Source organism: Zootoca vivipara, chromosome 4 (assembly GCF_965207765.1).
Source record: "Zootoca vivipara chromosome 4, rZooViv2.hap1.1, whole genome shotgun sequence".
NCBI classification, from domain to species: domain Eukaryota; kingdom Metazoa; phylum Chordata; class Lepidosauria; order Squamata; family Lacertidae; genus Zootoca; species Zootoca vivipara.
This window is the reverse complement of record NC_142587.1, coordinates 35,816,213-35,835,068: the sequence shown is the minus strand read 5'-3', so window position 1 is coordinate 35,835,068 and position 18,856 is coordinate 35,816,213. Positions and strand designations below refer to the sequence as shown.

At 39.7% G+C, this 18,856-nt stretch overlaps 1 protein-coding gene across 2 annotated transcripts in view; it reads left to right on the top strand.

Annotated features, from left to right (window-relative positions):
• Positions 1 to 18,361, top strand: part of ANOS1 (anosmin 1) — a 133,800-nt gene extending 115,439 nt beyond the window's left edge. For both annotated transcript variants that reach the window (XM_060273484.2, XM_035115473.3), the window contains exons 7-14: positions 1,926 to 2,131; positions 3,404 to 3,548; positions 7,110 to 7,253; positions 12,015 to 12,112; positions 13,350 to 13,521; positions 13,999 to 14,219; positions 14,352 to 14,490; positions 15,180 to 18,361. In XM_060273484.2, coding sequence (XP_060129467.1) covers positions 1,926 to 2,131; positions 3,404 to 3,548; positions 7,110 to 7,253; positions 12,015 to 12,112; positions 13,350 to 13,521; positions 13,999 to 14,219; positions 14,352 to 14,490; positions 15,180 to 15,238 — 1,184 coding nt within the window. In that variant the 3' untranslated portion in view covers positions 15,239 to 18,361. The remainder of the gene's footprint in view (positions 1 to 1,925; positions 2,132 to 3,403; positions 3,549 to 7,109; positions 7,254 to 12,014; positions 12,113 to 13,349; positions 13,522 to 13,998; positions 14,220 to 14,351; positions 14,491 to 15,179) is intronic.
• The last annotated feature ends 495 nt before the right edge of the window (positions 18,362 to 18,856 follow it).

Below are 18,856 nucleotides of genomic sequence, written 5' to 3'. Positions count from 1 at the left end.
AATGAAAGGAAACTAGAGGTAAGACAACAATTGCCTGTCTCCTCTTTCCAAAACACAGCAGTTTGCCTGAGGAAAAAAGAAAGAAAGAATACTATCATAAGACAGCTAAACTGTTTTGAGAAGTAAGCATTACCTTCCCCCCCCCAAATCATGCAAGTAATGTTTACATTGCTCAGAAGTGTTGAACAAAACACAGCAATAAATTTGCTGTGTTTACAACCCAGGACTTTGACTGGTATTTGTCAAGATGGGAGCACATACAATTCAATTTTCTCCCATGATAATTAATTATTTCATATCTACTAATCCTTAAATAGGAAGTCCTGTCTTCCTTAATTGTAGTTGTGTCAGTTTGTATACCACAAATGAGAGGATTTTTCAGTGAACTCATTAATCTTGGAGTTTATTTGATAAACTTAATGTGTCTGGCCATGGACAGTGTATTTGGCATCTTATTTACCACTAGTGTAATTCAGCCCGTTGAGTAAACGGGCGCTAGAACATCCCGGGGTTCGGAGAAGTGCTTGCTCAGCACTTCCCCGAACCCCGGGACCTGTCCTTCCTGTCGGTGGCAGGGGGACAGGTACGAAGGAGGAGAAAGCAGCCCTTTCTCCTCCTTCCTTCCTCTCCCCCAGCCGCCGACAGGAAGGAGACATCCTGGGGTTCGGAGAAGCGGTTGCCCGAACCCCGGGACCTACGCCGGGGAGGAGAGGCTCCTTCCCTGCCCTGGCGGCATCGGGAGCCGGACCGGGCTCCTCAAAGGCGCCCTTCCTCCCCCCATTCACCTCCGCTGGCCTCCACCCTCGCTTCCCCGACGTGCCCTGCAGTGAGGCGGTGTCCGGCCGGGAGGGGCGGTTGGAGGAGGCGGGGGGGGAAGCGCACACGCATGCAGTCTCTTCATCCAGTCCCTTTGTCCGTGGGGCACATGCGCAGTAGCGCGGACACAGGGACACAGGGAATCTGGATGCAGAGACACTTGCACATTATTATATAGGATTACAAAAAAAAATTAAGTGAACTGTGCATTAAATAAGCAAATGTCAATGTCTATTTTTAAATGTTCAGTTAAATACAATAACATTTCTTCTGGCTTGAATTGGGTTCATTTGACTTACACTTTTGAGATAATGTTAATTTTCAATTCTATTTTTAATAACTGCAGAAAACAGTTAATATGTGCTACAGTGATGGTTCACTCAGTGCTAAGTAGTAGCTCAAAAAGAAGGATGCACACACACACACACACTGTGTGAATGATATGCAGCGTGTTTTATCATTCTTCTGTTCATTTGTTTCCTATTGTTTAACATTGTTTCTAATTTTCGGGGACACATTTTTATTTGTAAATCAATCTGAGTAAGATTGATCATATAAAGGTTGGGGTATAAATGAATAATAATAATAAAACATCAGGCGTATCAAAAGATTTCTTCTAGCAAATGCATTTTTAAACAATGTGGCACTCTCCTGTTACCATAATATTAGTATACACACTGCTTTGGAGCCAATATCTTTCTTTGATTTTGACAAAAGGTGCAAAGGGGGATTCTTCTTCTATTAAAGGCAGATAATTATTCAGCACCTTCAAAAGAAAACCATTCCCATGATTCCTTGCCATTAAACTGGTTTTTTTTTAAAGTTTACCTCTCTCACAAAGATTTTCTGTAATTACCTAATTTTTAAGTGGTTGTAATTCATTTTTTGTAAGTATTCATACTGTGTATGTTAACTTTATTTTCAAATGAATATTTCATTGAGTTTTCAGTTTATATCAATATAGCACACATCTGAAGCAGCAAGAAAACCAGGTTGTGATTGCGCTGCCTGAAACTCACGTATCTTGTAGCTTGGTATGCACATTTGGATGCTTACATATGTACAAAGCAACACAAATTGCCGTCTTAACTTTACTTCTCCCCCACCAGACCCATCAGCTCCACCAGCGCCATCTAATCTCCGAATTGCCAACTCAACAGTGAACAGTGATGGAAGTGTAAGTGTCAAGATTATTTGGGATCTTCCAGAGGAACCTGACATTCCAGTCCATCACTACAAAGTCTTCTGGAGTTGGACAGTCAATAGCAAGTCTTTTGTCCCAGCTAAAAAGAAGAGAAGGAAGACTACAGATGGGGTAATTAAATTTTAAAATATGACACTGTAGATACCTTGTTAACTTTGACTTAAGTCAAAGATACTTAAACTTAACACTTTGACTTAATATGATAATTAAAAGGAAAGATGGAGAATATTAAGGTGTTGGCTATAATCAAAGGAGAACATAAAAACTTTAAAGAAGGCTATTAAATGATGACATATTTATTTTTGTTGTGTGTGGAAAATAATAAAACCATGTCTGATTTCACACCATTGGCAACTTGTGGTTCATTCACTTAAGTGGATTTCTTATGGTTATTAGGTAGTCCCAAGATGATAGCGAACACTAAGCCCCCTTCCTATATAACTGTAATTTACTGTATTCAGACATTTCTACAGCCTGTGTTGGCTACCTTTTACTACATTCACACTGTAGTAATAGAAAAAGCAAGAAAGCAAAATAATAGCTTAAGATAGTATCTGGAGCCATTTAAACCACAGCTGATTGTGTTTAATGTGAGAATAACAATAAAGAACACTATAGTCTTGTACCACCCCCAAAACACATTTGGGCAACGATTTTCATATGCTCCACTGATTTGGGTTTTTAAAACCAAAACTACAGCAAGGGCAAAAGGCAAAAAAAATTGTAAGAGACAATGTGGGTATGTCCCACTACTTTGCTGAACACAGGTGAATTCATGATTCACTGGGACTGTCTGTGCCCTGCTTCAACTAAGACCATAGGGTGCACTAACTGATTGGCAACTAGTCTCCAGTCTGCATACCTGTAAAGAAAGATTTGACACCCCAGCACATACGGATACATGCTGCAGTAAGATAATTGTTGCCAAATCTGATACAGCTCAAGTACAATAGTTTCAAATGTACTACAATGTGATGTAGCCAAATGTTGCTAACTCAACAAAAGAAACGAAGGAAGAGGAGATTGTTCTAGTTGCTTCAGCTCAGAGCGCTAAAATCTAACTACCTTCCAATCCCGGTTTGGTTTTTTTTAAATCAACATCTCAGCTTTTACCAATTTTTATTTGGCAAATCCACTTGTTGGATCAATGCAATGGCCAGCTTTGTGACTGGTAAATGTTTCCAAACTGTAATACACAAAGCAATAAAATGTAATTTATATTGTAGGCAAAATGGTTGCTTTATTGAATTTAAGTTGGCATAGAAGACAGCAACAGTTTATCTACTTTCACCTGTTCATTTGATAGAACACACAACTGCTAACATGATTGTGTTTTAGGAAATCCATCGCTGATCTGTGCATATATTTTATTTTTAATTATAGTCCCAGAATTATGTAGTTCTCGAAGGCCTACAGCCAAACAGTAACTTCATGGTGGAACTGCAGGCAGTTACATACTGGGGTCAAGTACGCCTGAAAAGTGCCAAAGTGTCTCTTTACTTCAGTTCCACTCAGACAGCTGTTAACAGTAAGTGCCGTTTTTTAGAAAGAAACCTAACCTAACCTCATAACATTTGCTTAAGGGGATATCTGTCTATACGAATGTCCTAGGTGACACCTTTGCTACATGTCCAATTTGTAGTTTATGCTCTCTGCTCTCCCACTTCATTAGCAATCTACTTGCAGCACAACCTTCCTGTGTGTAGAGAATAGTTTGACTGATTTAGCTTGAAAATTTCCTCCTGCTTTCATTCAGGGATGTGTGAGTCCAGAGGTGCATTGAAAATGAGTGACACAGAGGTTAGTGCTGAATATGGTAGCATTTGAAAGAGACTGAAAAACAGATCCTTTGTTTCTTCTGAATTAGACACTCACCCAGACATGTGGGAGTTGCTGCTCCTTATCCATGCGCACTTCCCACATGGCTGGGACCATATTTAAGTGACCAACTACATGGGCGGGACCCAATCATGTTGCACAGTCAGAACCTTCTCCCACGGCAGTCCTGATTCTGTGGTAAAGTCTGGAATCTGGTCTGCCTGTGTGGGTCATCTAGATTCTTGAGTTCCAGCAAGAATCTCTGAGCTGGGAAAAAAATATGTGTGTTACCGTCTTTCCCCTTTTTTAAGACACCGTCTTATAACTTTTTTTCCTCAAAAAAACACAGGGTGGCTTACTTTCGGTGGGATGTCTTATTTTATTTTTTTACCGGTACAGTTTTTACAGCTCAGGGCGCTGGCTCAGGGCGCTGCTCGGTTCTCTTGAGTGCTCGGCGCTGCAGCAGCCACTGGTTCCGGGTGGCGGGGCAGCAGGCATCCTAGGCCGGGCCAGGCAGAGGCCGCTGGCTCAGGCGCTCCGCCTGCCGCTGCAGGGCGCTCCAAGCTCCTTGGCCAGGCCAGGCAAGGAAGAAGCAGTGAGCCCAGCGGTGGCGACAAGCACAGAAGCGGCAGGGCGGCGATGGACGAGAAGGCGGAGCGCGGGGATGCAGCCAGCAAGGCGGGAGCGCGATCAGCTGTTAAGCGGAGCTCTTGGAGCGCCACTTCAGAGCTGATCGCGCTCCTGCAGTGCCAGCTGCATGGAGTGACTCTGTGAGTGGAAGTGCCTGTGGGGGTTGGTTTCCGCGGAGCGGAAGTATGGCTTATTTTGGGGGTATGTCTTATATTTCTCAAATGCTTAAAAACCCTGCCATGGCTTACTTTCTGACTACGTATTAAAAAAGGGGAAACAGGGTATATGTCTAGCTCACGTTATATGTCTGGCTCATAGATTATATGTTGTCCAGTGTTAGCTAAATGGAAGGGACTAAGAAGTGCTCACACATGGAAATATGTGAGCTATTATTCTCTTTTTATAGTTCGTGGTTGTCCCATGAGAGCCAGTATTGGTCTTCAGTTCCTGTAGCATGTATGTACAACATGTGGAGCCAATTTAAATGCTGTAAAGAGGCAGGAGATAATTAATAATTATCGACAGTGTACAGACTGCAAAAGCATGAGCATAGCTGTTATGTATTATGAGAGACACTGTGAGGACACATGTTAAACAAAGAGTTCCATGATGCTAATTTCTATAATGTATGAAGCAGCCCTGGGTGATGTACGGCAGGAAGTTCATTTCTGTATTTGTTCTGCCTCCCAGTCAACATATTGAGGACATTATTTTGTAAAGCACCAGTTTCAGTTCTATTTATTTATTGAGAGATTTGGGAAAATACATTATGTAAGGTTAAATATCTGAAATCGAATTGCTTTGTTCCTCTTATTGGCTAAAATGTTTGATGTGTAAGTGGTCACCATCAATAGTGTTTCTTTTTGTACATGTTATGTGCGTCCAACTTCTGGAACTTCATCTAGTTTCCCTACACACATTAGAAGCGATGGAGAAAAAGAGTATTTGTTACATTTCCCCTTTTTGATAGTTAGCTTCCGTTCTCTGATGTGTATCATATTCAACTTGCAGTGTATGAAATCTTTGCCAGTCTAGCTTCAGTTACCCTAATCTGCTCATGTGAATTTCGTGGTTTCAGCAGTTTATATTCAGTCGTTCTTTCCCTTACCACAGCTAGTTTTAAATTCACACCTTCAGCTACTTTGGGACTTTTAATATTTTCTTGACTTTCCTTCTTCCTCTTTTGTAGATCATATTCCTGTGAAATGTGTTATCTGTCCCATCACTCCCCCCCCATTGATTTTTATATTTTGGATTGGCAGTTCAGAAGCAGTGTCACAGATCACTTTACCTATTGTTGTCTACACATGACTTGCAAAGGTGTAATCTTTGTAGTCCTGAAACAGCCCTGTGAACTTTGAATGAAAGGCAGTAGAGAAATTTTATTTTTATTTTTATTATTAAACTTTTTTATGACACAATCTTGGCAGGTGATGGTGCTGATGGAATTAAGGTGGCCGCCTTTGCAAAGCTTCATTTTAATAGTTAGCTCATGAGAAACTGGCATGTCCACTGTCCTAGATTAGCTTAACTTGGAATTCCTTTTGTAACTTGTTTAACAGGATTTTACCTTAAAATGTGTTCATGAAACACATTCTTCTATGTAATATACAGAACTGATAGAGTTATCACTACAACTCACTTTAAAAACACTGCTTTAGGGCTGTCTAATATTTCCTGTTTCTTCAGCAAATAGCAGAGAATGTAGTTACAGGAAGTCTGCTGTCCATTTCACCTTTGAGGTTTCCCCCCACATATTCTGTTCCAGTTTAGTTAATTTATATTTTTTGGGTTAGCTCTTGTATATACAAGTTATCGTTTTACTAACTACTGCTTTGGTTGGCTCTATATAAGGCCTAGCCAAATATTGCATTTATTTGAATGTTCAACTATCTGAATAATATGAATTCATAATGGCTGCAATTCATTTTGATTCACTTTGGCTATGAATATATATCATGATCTTCCAAGGGAATTTTTGGCTTCTTTGAGAAAGAAGCAGAAAATAAGTGAATCTTAGAGAGAAAAAGTGTAGGTATTTGGGTTTATTTTCCCCCCGTTCATTATTTATGTGAAAAGGGAGGACTCTGGCAATAAATAGTACTGTTTGATCGTAGTTTTGTGTGTTTATATTTAATCTACATTTGTAGAGATTCCTCCCCAAAATATTCGGTCTGAAGTGTGGGCATGCCCTGCCCCAAATGTGCATGTTCTCAGGCATACTCCAACTATGTCTTTATGCAGCTGAGCTGCTTTTTAAAGTGGTTTCATGTAGTTCTCAGTGGTGGCTCATGCCATATCTTGACCTCTTCAAATATGATAAGCACTGATTGTCATAGTATTGGGACCGAAGCTGTCAAAAAAAGTTAAATCCAGATGCTTAAGAAAGGGGAAACTTCTGATTCTTAGGATATAGCTACACCACATTTTTATACCATTTTTAACCACAACTCTCTACAACATTCCTCTTCCCCGAGGAACTCTGGAATTGTAATTTAATGGGATGTCTTACAGTATGTGTACTTTTCTTTTTAAAAACCCTACATTTACGGAATAATTTGCAATATCCTGTGAATTCAATGAAACCAAGGCAATGGCCTTCACCAATGAAAACATAGATTTCCCACTGTTTGTTTTGCAGAAGAACAGGTATCTATGGTTGAGAAAGCAACTGATGCTGCTCCATCCTTTAAAGGAAGAAGACCCACTCGTCTTCTTGAAATCGGAGTGCCTTTTTATCAAGATGATCAACTTCAGGTGAAAGTCTATTGGAAGAAAACAGAAGGTTGGTAAAAATCTATTTGAAATCCAGATAGGTTCATGGTGACCCAACTACAGAAGGACTTCTGCTAGTTGTACAAAGTTTGATTAGCATTTTAGGAGATGAAGGGTAATAAAATCTTCTGGGAATTTGTGATGAGAGCAGTTGTGGACTGAATGTACGTTTTGTTACAAGTGAAGAAATTGAAATACAAGTTACAGAACCACATTTTAAGTACAGTACCCTTTTAAATTATTTATATTTGCATTGTCCCCACCTTTTCAGTGGGCTGGATACTGATCCAGCTGTCCAACCTGCCATATTTTCCAGCAATTTAGTGCAAATTTAATGACTGAGATGTTGTATTGAGACCAATCACAGGACCTTTTGTGGAAACCCCTTCGCAGCCTGCAACAAAGCTTTGTTCTGCCTCACCAGAAAGAAAGGTTCTATGCTTTGATGTGATTCTTTACAGAGTTAACCCACAATAGAAAATTAAGCATTGTAGCCAACTAAGTTCTACTCAGAGGAAACCCACTAAAATGAATGAACCTACGTAGCTTAGTCATGTCCATTAACTCCAATGGATTTTCTCTGAGTAGGACTGGCATTGGATAGAACCCAATACATTTCTATCAAAATACAATATAATTGGAGGCTACATGTATAATGTGCTTCCTCCTTGAATACTATCTGTACTATCAAATTTGCACTATAGAAGCTAAAGCTTTTATAAAGTGATGCAAGCTAAAATGCAGATTTAATTAAGCAGCAGAACAATTCAACCTTATGACTGAACCATAGAAGCGTTTTAAAACTAAGCTGTGGATTTAGCCAAGCAGTGCCAGATTTAGGGTGGTGTGGGCAGTTCCTGCACATAGGGCACTGAGCTGAGGGGTGCAATATATATATATTACCTATATATATGCAAGTGGGATGCTGGTGGCACTGTGGGTTAAACCACTGAGCCTAGGGCTTGCCGATCAGAAGTTTGGTGGTCCGAATTCCTGCCACGGGGTGAGCTCCCGTTGTTTGGTCCCTGCTCCTGCCAACCTAGCAGTTCGAAAGCACATCAAAGTACAAGTAGATAAATAGGTACCGATACAGCAGGAAGGTAAACAGCATTTCCGTGTGCTGCTCTGGTTCACCAGAAGCGGCTTTGTCATGCTGGCCACATGACCTGGAAGCTGTATAACGCGAGCCAATATCCCTCAGCCAATAACGCGAGATGAGCGCCGCAACCCCAGAGTCGGTCACGACTGGACCTAATGGTCAGGGGTCCCTTCACCTTTATTTATACAAGTACCTATTGAGAATACAAAAAATACTGTGAAAATAAGAAATATGGGGCGGGGCATATTTTGTCATTGCCCAGGGTGCCATATAACCAAAGTCTGCCCCTGAGCCAAGCCAAGGTGGACCAGCACTGTGTTCCTTGACTCGTGCATTCTTACTGCTTACATGCTTTGATAAGTGCTTTTCATTGGCTAGTGGCTGGTTCTTGGTACTTAGGAAACAAGTTCTTTTAAGATTAATGTGGCTGCATTGGAGAAATATGATATCGTGCTAAGCATACACCTCTGTCTGTTGTGTGGGAGATTTTATAACTTGGAAACATAATGGTGGGTTTGTGATGCTTGTCTTGACTTGCCTGCATGCTTAAAATCCATTTCACAGTGATGAATTTTGCCATCTTCCACAAAATAAAAACTTAATTAGAATATTATTTCTTATTCCTGTCATTTTAGATTTTATCAGTTTGTGATGTTTGAAGAGCAAGGCTATTTTCCCTTGGGATAATCTTCATTTTTATGTGACTTCACTGAGCATATTGTAATAGACAACTTCATTTTTTCTTTTTTTAAAAGAAACTATTTCCTCCTTATATGAGCTGTAAGTGACTAACGTTGTTGCTTTTCACATACAGGGCTCTAGGAGTATGTCACTTATTCAGGGCCACCCAGCGAGTTAATTATTGAGCTGGGATTTAAATCTCTGGAAGTCAGGTTAACATATAGCGCTCTATCCAGTATGCCACACTGCCTGAAAGCATTTGTGGAATGCAAAGAATGCAGTATCTGGAATAGTTTGTTAAAATCTTAATCACGTTTTAAAATGAAATTAAGCCTGAAATACTGTTTTTATGATAGCAGTAATACATTCACTTTGGGATGTGTATTAACTTGAATAGACACATGCCTGAGGTAGTATAAAATGTTTACGAAATATTCATGATTTACTTAGGTATAATTGTCACTGAAATATATAGCAATTAGGTGAGGACAATGGGTTTCTGTTTTGGAAAAATGAAAGATGTCTTTCATTTGGTCCTTTTGACACAGAGCTGGGATTAGAGAAATGCTGTAGATCCCACAAACAGCCTGAATTCAACCCTTGTCAATGAGGGGTGGGGGGTAGGGGGTGCTTGCGGCTGCATTTTTTTGGCCATTTTAGCTGTGTGAAATTAGAAATTGTGTGCTATTTATGTAACACAGGGGAACCTACTCAAATGCTTTTAACTCCTTGGCACTGGGAGCTGACAACTCTGGGAGTATGTTGCCAGGAACAGATGCATGCTCAACTCTCAGCCTGAGATGATTAACTGCATGTGACAATTAGGGTCATGTGCAGTATTGAAATTGCTAAAATTAAAGTTTCTCATGTCATCTTCTCCACTCCACTGTTTGAGGAATATAGAATTGAGAGTTTCGCATTTGTGTGAGAAGCCTCTAAGTCCTTTCAGTGTCAATATCCTCAAGCTTTTAAAGTAAAACGTTTCTTCCCCTAATTTTTAAAGGCTTTAATCGGTTCGTACTTACTGCAGTAATTGTGATCACTTTGACATTTAAAGTAAGAAGCTTTCTCACCCGTGGCCCTCTGATCTCATTGGTGCTGGGCTAGGTAGAAGGAAGTGGCATGAGAAATCTAGTGCTTATGAAAGCCATGAGATTTTGGAGGGAGTCTGGAGAATTGGGTAGCTATTGGGGATGCACAAGCAAAAAAAGGATCAAGTATTTCTGAAAGGCCAGTTCTGATGTGCACAAAAAACTCGAAGGTACTTGGGGAACACCAATTCTGCTGCCTTCACTTCACCCTTTGCTTGTTTCCTGAGATCCCAGCAACTTACACGCAGCAGCAGGGATGGTGGGAGAGCACTCCCAGAATATTTTTTGTCATTTTGCCATAAGGACTCTGAGACTAGTAGCCACAGCCCCTGTGGGAGAAGACACATGCTGAGGTTATGGGAGTATCTTCTGCTACTACCACCTTTTTTCCCTGCCCTGCTCACCTTGATAGTGCTCTCAAGTATTCAGTTTTGTGAGTACTTATATTTAAACACTCTAGGAGCTATTTGGCTTCCCCCCACCCCAGTCACCATGAGGTTAGCCAAGTTACGTCAAATGTGGGATGCATATTTCAGTTCTGTGCTGATTATTTTATTCTCCTTTGGGTCATTCACTGTTTTCCCCAAAGACTGCACATTGAGTGTCTGGATCAACACAATTACCTTTTAATGATAAGTGTTGCTCACACTTAATATAAAACTGTGTACTATACCCAGGGTGATTTGTTATATATGAGTATCTCAGAATGACTGCAGTTTCTCAGTGTAGTGTACAATGTCTGCTCTTCCCATCTGAATACTTGTAGTGGTTGGATGGTAAACTTTATCTCTGGGTTTTTAATGAAGCAAAATCCACCATAGATCAGCACTGTACCACAACCATCATGCATACATACATGTAGAGAATCTCCTGTCCTACACTCAACTTGTCCAGTCTTATTTTCAGCAAATGGAAAGTGTCCTAACTAATAAATAAACCTTGGTTCAACAGTAAGGACTGCACTGGAAATATATAATAAGCTAGAGAGCAAGTCTTGCTTGTTGATTGATGTGCATGATTTATACATGACTTTCATTGATGTGGCAGATTCCAAACCACGGTGGAACAAGCAGTACTTAGTCTGCTGTTTACTAAGAAGCTGTTCGTTGGCAGCTGTGCATGTGTCATAGGCAGCTTTCTTATACTGAATAAGACCAAATAGATCATCTAATGCTGTCTTGCTGTCTTGAGCTGAGCTCACCCTTTCATTATGCAACTGAAGTCTACCTTAATATAATATCCCGACTGGAAGGGATCTAAACATGCGCAACATGCGCAAATCACTGTGCCATCAAAGGCTAGAAACACCTAGAGGTCATCATGGGCAGGCTGTTTCTATGGTCACCTCATGTAGAAGTAATTGTGATAACAGGACCTAATACAGAAATGATTATGTTTGTGAAATCTTGCATTGAAATAAATGTCCAACTAATAATGATAAAAAACAACATTGAAAAACAGGAACAACTTTATTGATTAATTTTTTTTGAACTGTATATATTGGGTGTGCACCAGCACAAAATGAGGATGCCAGCATAAAATAGCTGCAAAAAAGAGGTAGACATTTAAAAAATGGGTGTCAGTATTCCATACCTGTGAGTGTCATCACAAGAAAGTTCTCTCTCTCTCTCTCTCTCTCTCTCTCTCTCTCTCTCTCTCTCTCTCTCTTATTGCATGCAGCTGATACTGATCTTAATTAAAGTATTCCTGTAATGGGGTGGGCTTATAGGGGACAGCCACCCCTCATCAAATCCAGTTCTTCGAATGGCTCTGACAACAGTGGATGGGCAGGAGACAGGAAGGAGGAAGTGAGCAGAGCAGGGCTCAGGCAGCACGATGTATTAAAAGTTGCAATTTATTTTAACATGTAAATAGTATTCTCCTATTTTGTTCCATTAAGATGCCAGTAGCAGGAGCAGATATCATGTCCAATGGTTCCCAGAGTCTTGTCTCCACAATGATACAAAAGGGCCTGAAAAATCCAGTGGTATAACTTATGTAAGTAGAACTTTAGTAATCAAAAAATTGGAAATAGATAGAGGGGTACCATCATCATATGGGGGTATGGAAACTATCTTTTTTAAAATTCCATTGCATCCAATTCTTCTCACTGTTTTCAGAGGAGCCACAACAGAGGAAACCTACCTTTCCTGTTATCCCATTTCTCACCCTACTTCTATTCCCTTCCATATCTAGCACAGACTCCTTGTCCTTACCTTTTGAAACCTCACACTATCTTTTGGTCCTTGTTTCTCATTATGTTCCCATCCATGAACTCAAATCCTCCAACTCTAGCACCCTGAGCCAGCCAAAGATCTCCTGCTACATTAAATGACTCTGCTGTTCTTCCTTGCTGCCTGCATGTCTTGAACTTCCTCCCTAAAAATGATGCCTCCATGGCCCTCCCATCTTCAAAGCACACATCAAAAGCTACCTATTCTGTGTGGCATGTGACTTATATCCTCCATCTTTATTCCCAACTGTAAGCAAGCTGTAAGAAAATGTAATTGCATTCTCCCCTTCCTGTCCATTTGGCCTATGTAAGGTTAGTAGTGGTGCGTAGTAGTGGTTGCATGGACACTCCTTCCTGACACTGGCATTACTGCTGCTTACCTGGGCAGGGAGCAGGAATCCACAGCTGTACTGGTGCATTCACATAGCCCTGATTACACTACAGCCCCACCATGCCCCAACCATTTCCAGGTAAGCATTAGTGATGCTGGTGTTGGGATGGCAGCTCCGCCACACATGCTGCTACTGTGTAAGGCACCAGAAAGAACCAGAGTTGCTGATTTGTGGTGGCTCTCATAAATTCTAGATGGTCATTTCCAGAAAGTACTAGTTTGAGGACTACTGTTCCACTCTGAGTGCTTTGGCTTACAGAGTGCTGTGATGCCATCAAGTAGCTTGGATTTGAATTGCTACCATTATGCTGATGACACATAGACATAACTTTCATTTCCATAACCGGATGATAGGTGGGTGCTGTAAATTTTGAACTAGGGTTTGGAGATAGTTCCTGTCTGGATGTTGGTAAGCATATGTTGACTAGGATAGGATAGCAGAAGATGGCTTAACTGCATGATAAGGAAACTAGTCATTTAATTTTTGTAATCTTGTTTTCTAAATCAAAACCACTTTGGCATAGATAGCTTGATTAAACATTTAATCTGAAGCCAGATACCTCAAATGCAAGATAATAAACTGATTTATATGTAAACTATCTTTTTTGTAGGAAAACTATATAATTCTTCAAGACCTGTTATTTTCCTGCAAATACAAAGTTACAGTCCAGCCAGCAAGATCCAAAGGCCAATTAAAGGCTGAAAGTATTTTCTTTACTACTCCACCTTGTTCTGATCTTAAAGGAAAGAAGCACAAGCACATCAGTTGCCCCACTGAAGGAGGTAAGCAGAGATCTGAAAAAATGGCAGAATTTTTATTTTTATTATTATGTATTGAATTTGTATCACTCCCAATACCCGCAGATCTCAGGACGGCTCACAACATAAAATCACAATACAGTATACACAATCTGGTAGCTCTTGAAAATCATTCTGAAAGATTTGAATAAAATAAAATTATGAGAGCGTTCATTGTAAATAAACGTGTTGGCAAATCAAAGCAGATGGAACTCTGGGGTGGTGGAGAGTCCTGCAAGAAGTCAGTTCAGAACCCTGACAAAAATGAACTGTCCCTTACCTATAACCCTCTAGGGAGGGAGGGAGGGAGGGAGGGAAGAAAAGTGAGAATCAGAAAAATAGAGAGGGGCAGAACAAGTGAAAGAATTCTGTGTGTCTATATTTTTTATGTGTCTATATTTTTAAGCTCAAAAGAAATGCTAATATATTATTTCTTCTTGTTGTGATGGTGATTTTTTGCAGTTCCAATCGTCCCCAAAGTGCTGGCCAAGCCCGAGAATCTTTCTGCCTCTTTCATTGTCCAGGACATCAACATTACTGGGCACTTTTCCTGGAAAATATCAAAAGTAAATCTTCACCAACCCATGACAGGGTTCCAAGTCACTTGGGCAGAGGTTACAACTGAGAGCAGGCAAAACAGCTTGCCCAACAGCATTATTTCCCAGTCACAAATACTGCCAGTAGTAAGTATTTGTTACTTCTGTGTTGTGGGATAGGAGGGAAGACTTGAGGGGACAATAACATGTGCACCATTGTAATGAAAATCTTTGATCTAGCTAATGCTTTTCTTTTTATTGCTCCTATTTTCTTTTAAGGATCATTATGTACTGACAGTTCCCAACCTGAGGCCATCGACCCTCTACCGTTTAGAAGTACAAGTTCTGACAACAGGTGGAGAGGGACCAGCTACAATAAAATCATTCCGAACACCTGATTTGCTGATGTCTCCACACAGTGAGTATTTACAATGTATGGGAAAGTATTTTGAAAGATGTCCAGGTAGAATCAGTATTTAATAGAAGATTCTTTGCCCTTCTGAGGTACAGATCACACCTAGCAGGTAATTTGATGCCCATACAAACCTTGATGGAATACCCACTCGAGGGTATTTTTGTTTGTTTCATTTAAACATGGTGGAAACAAACCCTGTTGCCAGAATTCACCATGCACCTTGGAGGGGCGTAGCAAGGGAGGGGCGTTGGGGGCGTTCTGCCCCAGGCAACCCGCGATCCTGAGGGCGCTATGGCGGCTGCCCTGGGCTCCCTGTCCCCAGAAAGCGTACCCACGGCCCCACGGGTGACACACCCCACCCCCAAAATGCATCCCGCCCCCGCGGGCGGCACACCCTGCCCCCAGAATGCGCACCAGCCCCGCCCACACCTGCTGTCCGCCCTCGGTGGCAGAGCATGCACTGTGGCCTTGATTCAGTGGCTCTGGTTTGTAAACCAGACTTCTAAGAAGCAGGAAAAATATCAGTGCTTGCAATGAGCAGCTTACATGTGTGCCAGCCTTCCACTGCTCAGAAAATAAACCCTGCTGATTTAATCTTCAGAGTGATGCAAAAGATTTTTTTCTTCTTCTTCTACCAACATCAATACAGATTTGTATCAGTCACAGTTGATTTATACTGCTTTCCTTTATAGGACCTCATCTGAAGCAACACCACCCACATCATTATAAGCCGCCACCTGAAAAGTACTAAATTGCATTGGATTATTAACTAACTGGAAAAGAACATAAAAGAGCTCTTGCGAAAATATCAGAAAAACGCATCTATACTGGACTATGAAATGGTCTGTGCTTTCAGTGGATGCTCATCATTTGAAAAATGTTTTATGAACTCCAGGATGAAGTACGCCAGGCAAGGATCACTGTATTCATGTAAATAGAAACATCCAACATCTATGAAAATTCAAAGAGTATATGGATATAGTGATTTACTAGCATCATAGCGTACACTGTTTGACATTCACACTCTTCTCAGTCTTTATTATTGTCTATGTGCACGGTGGTTTTTTGTATTATAGAGAGTTTTAAATGTATAGATGTAAACAAACATTTATCTGTTATCAATTTACTATATCTCTGATCCTGTAATTATTTGTGAAGAGAAACAGAATCTGTTGACAGGGCAGTCTCCAGCTACAATGCAAGCACAACTACTTTTAGCTGCACAGTATAAATTCCCTCCCCACTTCTATTTCTGTGGCCCAGAGTAACTGTTTAGATGGCTACTACCCACAAATCCCAAATTTTGATTGGTTTAATGAATACCCTTGATGCACTGTGGCAGATGCGGGAAAATTTGTAAATGCTGCCAATCCCAAATGATCTTGGCAGAAAGGTGTGTGCATTTGGAGAAATATACAGGTGAAACTCGGAAAATTAGAATATCATCAAAAAGTGCTTATTGAGAGTTCTGAGGACTGGATAGAGAGGCCTGAGGTTTCCCACCTCTAATGGAAATGAACATGGAAGCAGATACAGAGAGAACCTTATGTAGAAATTCCAATACACATGATCCTCAGGATGAAGCTGTTAGAATTACATGTGTTCTTAAATATTCAAATATTGATGTCATTTTATTGAACTAAGCAACACCTCTGAGGATTTTGAATATATTTTTTAAAGGAAACCTTCTTTACTGTGTTATGAAGCACCACAGCTAAACTTTATTAGCTTAAATAATTCCCATATGTTTTCAGCAAAATAGTACAGGGTGATGCCTTCAGATTTACAGTTAATCATTTTTTCTCTTGCCCATTTTGCTTTGTAAGCACAAATTAACATGCTTGATAGAAAGTTTCCAGATATCCTGCATGCATGTTAATTAATGCATAGTTCTGATTTTAGTGATAAGCACTAAAAGACATTTTCCTTCAAATTTTTATGTTTGATCTTCAAAAAAAAAAAATCTAAGCACACTTGGTGTGTGCTTTTTATTTTATTTAAAAAGAGTCTTCATTCTGTAATTTTAAGCTCTGTATTCATAGAGAATAATAAAAATCTAGGGAAAGGGAAAGGAACCCTGGATGGTTAAGTCCAGTCAAACTTGACTATGCGGTATCGCTTTCCAGTACTTATAAATGAAGGATATCTGAACTACATCTGAAAGTAGTTCCCATAATTTAGGAAAATTCCTGACATGTCCTGGTTTTTGGGTGCAAAAATGGCATCGGGGGAAATTTTGTGGGTGCCAGGAATGTTACTTTTTGAAATATGGCAACCCTTCCATAATTGCCAGGGGATCTGAAAGTGGATTAAGTTCGGGGGGGGGGGGTTAGAATTCTGAACAATACCTAGTTCATCTTCATGTTCATTCCCTCATCCCACCCCCAGCAGGAGGCTTGGATTTTTAGCTTTCTCCCCCCCCCCTAAAGTAAGCCACTCTATAAAGAGAACTAGAAAACAAAGTGTGGAGGCAACATTCTAAGACTTACTAGGCAGAAGTCCTTGAATTATTCCATAGGCATTTATGGGCTCGAGCAACAACTCTGTACTTGTTGTTGCAAATACAATTCATTGTTTCAGAGAGGTTACATGTGTTCATCACCACAGTATCAAGAGACGACTTTAACACATATGAAGCAGCCATTACATTTCAAGCATTGCAATAATATATAACTTTTTTGCCATTTCATATCACCTGGATGGTGAACACAGTTATATGGAGACAGCTTCCAAATATTGAGGGACTGAGAACAGCTTATAGGCATTCAGTTTTCATGTAATGCTTTTTCTTTCTGATTTCAAGGGAAATAGAACAAAAAACCACATACATGTTGAGTTCTAATCTCTCCTGTTTAGATTTTAGCCCTAAACTATGGTAGAGTGTTGGATGTGAATGTGGCCAATGCTGTTCAATAGCATTAGTTTATGTACGGTAATAAGTTGCAAGTAATCAAGTTAATCACATGTATCATTGAACATCCATGAGCATGGAGACTAAAACATCAGCTGATATCTGTGCAGTTCTGAAGACAGTTAACTAGATACTTAAACTGCATTGAAATCACTGAGTTATATCATCATGCCAGGGATTGTCTGTGTAGGGATGAGTTTAGCTACAAGAATATCATCTGCCTTCAACCAGAAGAATATAGGATCAGGGCCCAAATAGTTTTATTCCAATGTATTGCCTTTGACAAAAAAAAGGTGATATAAATACTAACTTATTTATTTTCAGAATACATATCCTTTTCCTTAATCCTTTTGTTGTGGCTGTTAAGTGTTCTTAAACCTTTGATCAATACCTGTGGACATGCAAGTTGCTATAAATTTCATATATACTTGCACATTGTAACCAGGAACATGATGCTTATATGTTGTTGCATGTTTTTTTAAAATAAAAAAATAAAACTTTATTTAAATTAGTAAATTAATACCTACAGATGTTGGTGGCTCTATATGGTTTGCATGCCAAAACTCATAATTCAGTTATAGGCATGAAGTCTATAGCTGTATTACCTCTCTTGAATATATTGGTAAGATACAATTTGAAAAGTAATTAATAGAGGTTCTATATGTAAAAATATTTTTCCGTTTTATGTAATTTTATTGTAGTGTGGAGATAACAAAACTACTTATCTGTTAACTAAATTGGCTGTAGAAATCATGTTTTTACAACAGTCATTTAAAAGTCAGTATTTATTTATATATGTTTTACAGAAGATGGTTCATTTGTGCGTGTCAATGTTACTTAGAATAATCCTTGTAAAAACATTTTGTAAAAAAATAATTGTAAATAGGCTGCTGTATCCTCATTATTTTAATGTTTAGATTTTGTACATAAGTTTAAGTAATAAACTACCCTTCTATATAGAAATTTAGTCTCACGTACTGTAATTTTTAATTCATTAATTCAAAGTGCCTTCCTATAACCACAGTTCTCCATAGAGAGTGGTTGTGATTCTAACCTATGCATGAGGCTGGTCATTCATAGCCCAAGTTTTATACTCTAGCAAATCATCTAGGATAGAGAGGGAGGACTAAATTCAGCATATCCACACCCTGCTCTAAACAACTGAGCAGCTCTAGGCAGAAGGCATTCTTGCTTTCACTTGGTTTGCTGTTTTCTTAAAGAAACTTGAAAGGTGGTGTACATGGGCTACACACAGATTCTTTGCTTCTCGGAAAACTCCCGCTAACCAGTTTGCAATTTATGCTTCTTCCACACCAGTTTATGTTTCTTCTATTGCCTCTCTTATTAAAGTTCTCAATGGTAAGATAATTTTTCAGGTCCTTTATGGAGCTGCTATCTGAATCAAGGTGGCATCTTTGGATTTAAATGGTGTTTCTTACAAGCCTTTTTATTCCTATA